General features: G+C 34.6%; 2 protein-coding genes across 3 annotated transcripts; both read right to left on the reverse strand.

Annotated features, from left to right (window-relative positions):
* Positions 1 to 112: 112 nt before the first annotated feature.
* On the reverse strand, positions 113 to 1,208 carry LOC113847077 (dolichol-phosphate mannose synthase subunit 2). Of its 2 annotated transcripts, none has more exons than XM_027475934.1 (3): positions 1,038 to 1,208; positions 493 to 629; positions 113 to 403 (listed from the first exon to the last, which is right to left on the reverse strand). In XM_027475934.1, exons 2-3 carry the CDS (start codon positions 580 to 582, stop codon positions 251 to 253), a joined length of 243 nt encoding a protein of 80 aa, XP_027331735.1. In that variant the 5' UTR covers positions 583 to 629; positions 1,038 to 1,208; the 3' UTR covers positions 113 to 250. The 2 variants fall into 2 exon arrangements, with proteins under 2 accessions (XP_027331735.1, XP_027331734.1); XM_027475933.1 differs by having other exon boundaries at positions 493 to 606; positions 1,038 to 1,206.
* A 1,321-nt stretch (positions 1,209 to 2,529) lies between these two features.
* On the reverse strand, positions 2,530 to 8,308 carry LOC113874718 (kinesin-like protein KIN-7B). Its single transcript, XM_027512933.1, has 14 exons — positions 8,074 to 8,308; positions 7,760 to 7,849; positions 7,549 to 7,649; positions 7,211 to 7,324; positions 7,039 to 7,120; positions 6,745 to 6,812; positions 6,516 to 6,575; positions 6,312 to 6,436; positions 5,709 to 5,904; positions 5,115 to 5,252; positions 4,789 to 4,878; positions 3,807 to 4,715; positions 3,029 to 3,333; positions 2,530 to 2,854 (listed from the first exon to the last, which is right to left on the reverse strand). Exons 1-14 carry the CDS (start codon positions 8,306 to 8,308, stop codon positions 2,530 to 2,532), a joined length of 2,838 nt encoding a protein of 945 aa, XP_027368734.1.
* Positions 8,309 to 9,782: the final 1,474 nt, after the last annotated feature.

Consider the following 9,782-nt stretch of genomic DNA (forward strand, 5'->3'; position numbering starts at 1 on the left):
TTTTCACAATTTCTAATGTAACAAAAATTTATAGCACAACTCACTTAACTCATCCACGTAGTTCCGCGCAAAACGAACAAATAAGCACAATATGGGCGCATACAACTATGTCATGGGAAGACGGTGAAAAAAACTTATCTTTGTTTTTGTAAGAAATAGAAGGTAAAGGTAAAATGGTTGCAAATACATTTAATATTCGATGTTTTTCAAAAGTTCAACACAAATTGTGCGGCAAAAGGGTAATAAAAATTTAAGCCTTCTTCTTTTTAGATTTAAGCATCACGAATCCAATAAATATGCATAAGAAGCAAAGAAGTGCCACGCCAGCAGATACTGGTATTAGGATAGCATACTCTTGGGGTAAGAAATACTTGTGCACAAAGTGATCATCATCTACAAATGGCTGAAAGACCATAAGATCAATTAACAAGATATTAGGAAGTTAAAACAGGAAAGCTATAATTCATTCAAAATACTTGGCAAGTTACTAACCAGGATGATAACCCAGAAAGTATAATAAGTGAATATCGATAAGCTAATAAAGGATAATAGGAATCCAACTGCTCTATCTGCCAATTCCATTTTGATGCTTATTGTTCTCACTTCCTGTGAACAAAAGACACAGATCACTGCACCCATTCACAGTATTAGACAGTTGAAACAAATATAAATGGTTATATATAAACACAACAGTAACATCAACAAAATACTGATAACCTCTGCACAAATAAATTATTCAGTGTTCGCATCGATCTAGAAGAAATTCACACCTTTTAATTGACTGATATGCTGTCTTCTACTGTTTTACACACTTAATTGAAAAGACGAAATCAAGTTGGATTTTATCAATGAATTTTTTTTTTTAAATAGCATTAAATCTGGAAATTTGGGAAGTTTTATCAGAAATTCAACTTGAATAGGGTTGTAAATTGCCATTGGCTTCCACGAAACCTAGGATTTATATTTACGAAAAGAATAAGAAGAAGCGAATTGCGAAACATGGAAGATGAATAAATAGATGAGGATGGAAGAGGGACCTGATCGTTGACGTAGTTTGCGAGATCTGGAAGAATATGAGGATTATATCGATGGAAGGGATCAATCTATTGCACTCAAACCCTACTTAGCCCACTCAATACAGCAAAGGCTCTTCGTTCATCAGGCAACGGAATGGAATGCCAATGCCAATGCTATACGCACACTTCAAAATCCTTTTTCCCGTTTATTAGGCTGAGCGCTGAGGGGAAAGGTAATCGTTAAATCATTAAATTAAGAAAAAAAGATGGCTTATTATGCTTTCAGAAAAAAAAAAAAAAAAACGTCAAGAGTTTTTTTAATAACAAAAATATTAAAGAAAAAAAAATAGCATCAAATCCAATATAATTGGATCCGTCTTTTAACTTACGTTTTGGGGTGGATTAAATTGGGTGATATAAAATTATAAATTCATTTTTAAAAGCAAGAGATTACTAGGTATTTTTAAGTTTAAATTAATTTTTCTTGCAATTCATGATTATTGTTAGTCTGAGAAAATTTTTCATAAAGGGAAATTGGAATATAAAACTTTTTATAAGACTAAAGACAAAACTTTTATGTTTTTGATCAATCAATATTTGACTTTATTTTAATAAAATGTATATTTAATATCATTCTAAATTATTAAAATAAAACTTAAACTTTAATTGATAAATAACACTGACAATACTTACAAAATTATGCTTAAATCTTGTTCTAAATCTAATTCTTTCTTCTCTTGCATTCAATTTTGAACATCTCAAGCTATGTTAAAGCTATGTATAAAATTAAAAATTTTCTCTAATAGGCTTTAGTGAGTGGTATTAGAAAATTTAATCCCTATATATATTTTTTTGGTTTCATAAATACTAACTTCCCTAATTAAAAATTATGTATGATATATTTTCTTTTTCATAATTATGTTCATAGTCACTTGTAGACATTGTGATTGCTTTTTCACTCTCATGTTCTCTAAAGTTATTTTTAGTTTTTCTCAAGGTGAAAAAAAAGTTAAGAAGTGAGTTTTTCACCTCTTTCCTTATTCTTATTTGTTAATATATTTTTCTCCTAAAAAAATATGTTCTTCCCAACTTTTATTTGAATTTTAAATTTATTTTTCTAAAATAAATCATACAGTGCTTATAATCTTAGAATTTTTCTTAAATTGTTTTTAATTACTTTTTTTATAGCTATTCAATTTGAAACTTATCATACTTGTTAGTTTCTTTAGAAAAATTAATTTGATGCCCTAATCATTTAGGGTTTAGAGGCTTAAATGATGCCCTAAATATTTTAGAAACCCTAATCATTGAGGGCCCGTTTGCATATTTATTCCATATATTGTACTATATCGGCAAAGCACTGTCCTCCAAGGCAATTCAAGTTACTTATAATTTTAAGCTCTTAAAAAAACTTTTTTTTTTTTTTTTGGTTCTTCGCTAAATTGCAACTTATATAATCGAAATATATATATTTAACAGCTCTATCAACTAAAAATGCTACAAAAGTTTTTGCTCACAAATTTAAAAGATTCGATATGAAGTTCCAGCCTGGCCATGTTTTCTTGTTATAAGGGCTTGCAAAGTTTAATTCAAACATGTCCTTGCTGTTTTCATCAGATGCGCTGAAATCAATGAGCTTTGATACAATTTCAGCGCTCTCTTGTACATTTTGCATGTCATAAGGGTCAGTCCACAGTTTATTCACAAGCTGCAACCTCCTTTGTTTTCCAACCGGAGGAACTTCCCATGTTGCATAAAGTAGTTCCCTCTCCTCTGCAGTAAGTTTAATGCTGACCTTCTTAGATAGATACTCCCTTTCTTGCTTCAGAGCCTTGATGCTGCATTTGACGATTAATTAACACCAAAATATTAATACAAATTTCGGAACATTTTACAGGCCCTGTACTAATTGCTATTAATTTTTTCTGAAATAAACCTTTCGCAAAGACACGAGCATTATTATCAAAGACATTAAAAATATTTTTAAAGGAACTACAAAGACCCTCGCATACCTTGCTGAAACACAACCTGCAGGTTCATCACCGAGAAGTGCAGGACTAGCATTCCCAAGCTCTGCTAGGTGCTGTTCCAACCAAGTCAATCTTCTAAGTTCAACTTCCATATATATCTGATCAGAAGGATCTCCCCGCAACAAAAGATAAAACTGTGTCCGGTGCACGAGAGAAATGTGGCATAAATGCCATAACATGATAATTTGCTTTCTCTGCTGTTCAAACAGTATATGCCATGGTAAGGGAGATCGATCAGGTGTATCCATTTCTTCATTTAAAGACTTGTTTACTTCAAGCTCCAAAACCTAAATCCGTGCAAAGGTAAGTATCAACATTATTATATATTATTAAAATTATTGAATTACTATTTAAGTTACTTAATACAAGCATTTGTCTGCAACAAATTAACCTGAAAGAATAAGTGGTCAGTAAAGTGTGTCAAAATTTTCGTTATTCAACAATAACTTACAAATTAGTAATTTTTAGTAGGGAAAAGGACACTAGTATCTATCCACATGACGGCCATGAATTACCCGAGCGCCTAAAAGGCTAATCTCGGCCATGAATTTTTCACTATTATAGACTTAGGACTGAACCTTCGTCTACCAAGGCGCCAGAAATGACTATGGATATGACTAAAACCTTGCAAATTTTCGGTATTCATTATAATTTCAAATAACTCGAACCCAATGCAAGGAACATTCTTACGAAGATGACGAAAATGAATACGAGAGCACTATATAGAACATATGAATAGAGGAAAATTTTGAAATCTCACCTGCCAAACCAGAAGCTGCTTCTGGAAATGTAGTTTCGCCACTAGCTCTTTTAACTCAGTAACATAAGCTCTGAAGCTCCGAATGTTTTCCTCCGCAGCATTCGTGAACATTTTTTGCATCTTCTTCACATTCACTGATTTCGATTGCCGTGTAGCTGGGCTTCCTTCCCGTGATAAAAGAGAATCACAATTTTCACCTTCCTTTCGCGGAGTATCTTTATGTAACCTTCCAAAAGTATCACTGCCAAAGCCAATGTTGTTTTCCGGTGCCCTGTTCTCAATTTCATGTTCCATTGCTTTACGAGAAGAGGAGAGAGGCGAGCAAGGAGCGCGTATTATATGTTGCATGTTGGGACTGTTGCTTAAAGTGAAAGGAAGAATTTTCTTCCTCCTCAGCGGGGTCTTGATCTCTGGAGTCTCCTCGGCACTAAAAGCAGCAACTAGTTTGTCCATAGATTTTTTAACACTTTCCAGCTTCCTTTCTAAAGATGCAATGGTGTTCCCTTGATTTTTCAACTGATTGAACTCTTCCATCAGGTCGGCCTTATCTGCAGTCACAATTTCTTCTGGGCTAGAGCTGGCAACAACCAAATCTTTTATTTCAGACAGTACTTTTGACATGGTTTCAGCAGTTTCTTGATTCCCAAGTTTGTGGGTTGCAAAATCCTCGTGTAGAACTTCAAGTGCTCGATTTGCATCCTCACATAGCTGCAGCTGGCGATGCTCAAGCTTCCGAATTTCACCGACCAGTATGGATGGATCGGGAGAAGAAAATAAATTCTTCAGCATTGCCTGCCTGCCTACTGCCTCTCTTCGCTCTGGAGTATGTTTACCATTAGCTGATTCATTTTCTTCGGGAAAAGAAAGACACCTGACAACTTGACTAGAGGGCCCATAATTGCTTGAACCCTTCAAGAATTATATAATTCGAGTCAGAAGAATAAATAAGGTTAAACTAATGTGATATGACCATTCCAAATACCTTTTGAACTTTCTTCGCTCTTCTTTCAAGATCGAGTTGAGATTGCGCAAGGTCTCTCTGTCGCCTCAGGTCTTCCATATCCCTCTCCATCTGCATATTTGTGTTTACCAAATTTAATTAATTATATGTTGAACAGTTTAGCTATATAGAATTCATTGACCACATCTGGAGGCAAGAGATAATGCAAGAATTCCACAGAATACCATTGTAATATCTATCTCTCTAGCGGACTAGTGGAGGTTAGTTCAAAATTTTTAGCTCAAGTTTAAATTTGAAAGGAAGTTAAAACGCGACTTTCATTATCTAACAAGAAAAGAACTTTGTACCTGCTGAATTTTCAACTCCTTTTCAGCTAGCAACGACCTTAGACATGAATGTGAAGAAAGTTCGGGGCTTCGTAACTCCCCTTCAAGCCTTGCAACTTCCTTTTGCAATTGTCTTACTAGTGTCTTATCTGAAACTACCTGTTTAAAACCATTATCACCAGCTTTCTTAACGTCATACTTTCTTTTTCGTAAAAAATATGAAAGCGTGTAATCAATGAGGTGTCTTCTTGAAATAAAAGATGAATTTCACTGAGAAGTGATTACGAAGAGAAGCGAGTCCTTTAGAATTGTCACTTAAATAAAAGACAGGATGCTTTTATCGAAAAATGTGCATCCATCACTATCTTCAATCCAATTTCAATTGATTCTATCAAACAAATACCCTTCGCGACTAGTCCTAGTAGAGGATAGGATAGGCTACAAAAGAATCATCAGAAACCAAGGGGGGCTACTATCTACAATTTAGACAATTTAGCAAATTTTCAGTAAGCTACCAAACTTTAAACTTCCATCTAGAAACGAATTGTTAGGAAATATAACTGTATGACTGGGTAGTAACATAAAGAACGAGAATATTTAGATATTTAGTCATACCAAATTCACTCGGGCAGTATTAATAACTTCCTTTGCACTGGTAGCAAATGCTAGTGTATTTCTTGTTTGCTCCACATGACTTAAGGATGGACTTATGGTACATATAATCGCTGTTCGAGCATTGCCCCCTATCGAAGACTGCAATATTCGTGTCAGTTTTGAATCTCTATATGGTATGTGACCACGTTTTCCTCCACTGCAAATAAAAGGAAAACTCCAAAAGCCAAATCAGACTCGAGTATTGATCAAATTACATAGCACTATAGGTCTTTACTTTATCATAATATTGAAAATAACCAACTTCCACAATATTTGGATAAATTAAAAAAAAAAAAAACATTAAAAAGTATTTTTAGGTTTTAACTTTAAAAAAAAAATCTAATTATTGTGAAATTTGTAAACATATTTTATATTTAAAAAACACTTATTTCTTAAAATAAAAACACACGCTGACACATAAACAAATGGGCTGCTTAGTATATTTTTCTCCAGCTTAATGATCTGGACTGCTAGAGTGTTTGATTGTAAACATGACTTGTGTGGAAGAACAATTCGACGGTAGCCACATGCTATTGGATATTTCAAAATTTACAGTTACCGGACCTTAGCTTCCTGATGACCGAGGCTAGTGTCAACAAACTTCGGTTGATGTGGCTGCCTTCCTTCATTCTTGCTCCACATGTATTTGTTTGAGAGATGCGTTCACTTCCAGCAAGATCGACAAAATTCTAAGAGGATATGATCATTCATCAGTATTACTAGCTTGTTATCAAGATTGTCAGGTCAAACTAACTAAATAAAACATACCAAACTGGCTATGTAAGAATTTACATGGCCTGAACTTTCACGAAGGCTGCTCTCCACAGTCTGAAAATATTCATATAAAATTGTATAAATACTTATTACAGAGTAGTAAAGTAAAAATTAGCTAAAGAAGAGAAATGAGAAGGTTAACCAATTTGAAATACTGAAATATGCATTCATTATCGTCTAAAATGGTGACAATGAATATTTATATTTCATCAGCTGAGCTTACCAGCCGGATTATTTGATGTGATCTTGAGCTTTTATCATTTAACGCAGTTTCTCCCACTTGCCTTTGTCCTGCAGATACAATATTTTACATGAACAATAGTACTATGCCGATAACCTAAATAATCACTGTTTTTCATCTTAGTGTAAAATGCCCACAACTCCCATATTTTCTTCTACTTTGTGACAAAGGGAACGTCAGCAACAGTGAGATATTAAAACATTTTCTAAACATGATGACACCGTATGCTCGACTCGAGAGAGAGCTTATCTAAATTAAGCCAGATTTCTAAATTACCCTCACAGATGCCTATTAAATGCCTTAGATGTTGACCATCCTTAGCTACTTCTTCATTCAGCTTTTCCACAATAGTCCCTTTCTGTATCCAAAGAAAATATATAAATCAAAGAAATGTTAAAAAAAGTGTCCATTGATGACTTTCAGTCGATGTTTTAGCTGTGAGATATACCTCAGGATCATCCAAAAGTCGAAGAGGACCAGATTCACGATTTAGAAGGTCAATGACAGTCTCATTATAGATTTCCAAAGCAGAGATTCTCAAAATAAAATCCCTTTCTGGTGTCTGTGAAGATTGAAACAAAAAGAAAAATATATTCATGATTGCGAGCAATTACCATCAAACCCTGCAATAAGACTTGATACATAGGATCCCGATAATAAATAGCCTTTCTACATTTTTTCTTACAGATGCATAATGTGCACGTCAACCCTGTCATTATACAAAGTCAAAGATAATTGACTTAAAGTTTGGTATCTATCATATTCAAAAGTAAATTAGTAACTCACATTCCTAATGTACTCGTAGATGTCCTTAATAGCACTTTCAGTGACGCCTCTCATCGTGAACGTCTTACCACTGCTAGTCTGCCCGTACGCAAAAATTGTTGCTGCAAGAAAAAGTGATATTGTTGAATGGATCCAAAAGAGCCCTTAATCTGTTAAGATGGGGAGGGAGATAGAAAAGTTCCAATACAAGGATTAGCTTAGAATAAGTTACCATTGATTCCAGAAAGCGCGGATAAAGCAACATCTTTAGTCCCTTCTTCATAAACCTTCTGAGTTGAGCACGTAGGAGCAAAAACTTTATCTGTAACATAGCAAATAATAAATAAAACATTAAAACAATAAATGCTCTAGAAGAATCATTACCAGCCCGTGGCTTGCCAACTAAGTTTATTTTCATTAGTTTCCATTTATAAAAAAAAAAAAATTAACTAATTTCCACTTGAGAAAAAATACGTTTTATGAACAGAAAATCACACATCACTTCCTCTTCAGAAAAAGCAAGGTTGAACAAAGGATTAACAGTACCAAAGGTGTATTGATTTGCAGATCTTTCTTGATTTGGGTTCTTGAAAACGATGGTGTGTTCATCCAAACAATCCCAAGCAATTAGATCGTACATGGCTTGCTCCTTGCCGTTGAGTGGCCTCATCCGAACCGTGACTCGAATTTTCTCCTCCCGAATTTTGGGACCATCGGGTGTACCCGACGGATTCCTCTGCATCTTCGACAACGGTGTTGCAGTTGCCGATGTTCCCACCATAGTATTCCGCGGTTAATTTCTGCAGATCCATCACACATCAGCATAAGCAATTTCCAACACGTCATTTCAAAATAGAAAACGATTGAGACTAAGAAGATTAATAAATAATAACAATGCTGCATTCTTCCGAAAACTGTTGCATTTTGCAGCTTGCCGTGTTGTAAGTAAACGAATCATAATTCCAGTAATAGCAATAAAAGAAGTTTAAACTATGGGGAAAAAACGGAAATATAAGCTTCCTGTAAATGGAAATTCAAAATCTGATTTCTGATTAAGCTACAACCAAGCATGATCTGAAGCTTCTAAAATTATCGAAACGCGTGCAACTCAGTCTAACAAATCATTTATCAGAATACCTCTGAAAACAGAAAACAAAATAATCCACTCCTTTCCTATCATATTTTCTTGATTATTTTCCTTTTCACTTTCAGTTTCAAACAAGTTTCGTTAAAAGAAATTGATAACTGTTCTTGGAAAGAATCTTTGTGAAATGAAATAAAGGAAGTACTAGGAAGTGAAGATGGAAGGGCTCGGCGGCGCAGGTTCTTGACTACGGCCGGAAATGGAGGAACGCCGGTGGATTCGGCTGAACAACGTAGTTTGGAGCCCGGAAAAAGAAATTGTTCTTTCAATCTGCTGAGATTTTTAACTTTTTTGAAAGAGAAAAACGCTCTAAAGTTGAATGTTGTAGAGATAGTATAGTAACGGCTACTTCTATGGTGGCTCTTTCCGTCCAGTGCGCGCATCGGCACGGGGAACAACAAATGGACGTTTTAAATTCCTGGGTCCCACTTTGATGGGCCGAATCCATGTGTCTTGGGCTTCAGTTAACAAAAAAGTCCTTATCTCGGCCCACTTCATTGATTAACGAAATCTCTGTTCTTTTCATCAAGTCTTGACTTGCTAGTTTCACGCATTTGAATAATAAATGGTTGGCATTTTTATATAGCAATCTTACTCCTGCACTCTGCATTTTCTTCATCAGATGATTACGATGGAACAGTGGCATTCTCTTATTGAAGAATCATTATGAGCAAATGAATTCAACTCCGTGAAATCACCCTATCATCTAATTGGTAGAGTGCATCTGACTTTTCTTAATTTTGCATGTTCTTTATATGCTTCGTTTTAAATAATTTTTATGTACAGAACTATCCTTATTACAAGTATGTGTGTGAGAGCAACCGTTTGGGATCAAATTTAGTTTAAAAATATGTAAATATATAATATTTGGTCGCATGTGGCATGCATGGCTTGTCACTCATCACTCCCACTCCCCTCGACACGTAATCCTTTTTTAATACCAATGTCTTTATTCATGATGTGGATTATGAGAATTTTGTGTATAATAATAAGAAAAACATTTAAGTCTTTTGTAATATAAGATTACCTAGTGCCCTCTCCTCCATAAATGTTAACTCACTTTTATAAAATGCCCAGAGTCAAATTTTGAGATCTATCAATGACAATATAA

The sequence above is a fragment of the Abrus precatorius genome, unplaced genomic scaffold (assembly GCF_003935025.1).
Source record: "Abrus precatorius isolate BTA unplaced genomic scaffold, Abrus_2018 Scaffold8, whole genome shotgun sequence".
Taxonomy (NCBI): Eukaryota; Viridiplantae; Streptophyta; class Magnoliopsida; order Fabales; family Fabaceae; genus Abrus; species Abrus precatorius.

Bases quoted from the DNA above. Each gene is read 5' to 3' on its own strand.
- LOC113847077 (XM_027475934.1), bottom strand. From the start codon at position 582: ATGGAATTGGCAGATAGAGCAGTTGGATTCCTATTATCCTTTATTAGC. The intron at 404-492 runs GTTAGTAACTTG...ATGGTCTTTCAG, and splicing joins CTTTCTGGGTTATCATCCTG to CCATTTGTAGATGATGATCA.
- LOC113874718 (XM_027512933.1), bottom strand. From the start codon at position 8,308: ATGGTGGGAACATCGGCAACTGCAACACCGTTGTCGAAGATGCAGAGG. The intron at 7,850-8,073 runs GTACTGTTAATC...GCTATGTTACAG, and splicing joins TGCAAATCAATACACCTTTG to ATAAAGTTTTTGCTCCTACG. The intron at 6,813-7,038 runs GTAATTTAGAAA...TTGTATCTGCAG, and splicing joins TTTAATAGGCATCTGTGAGG to GACAAAGGCAAGTGGGAGAA.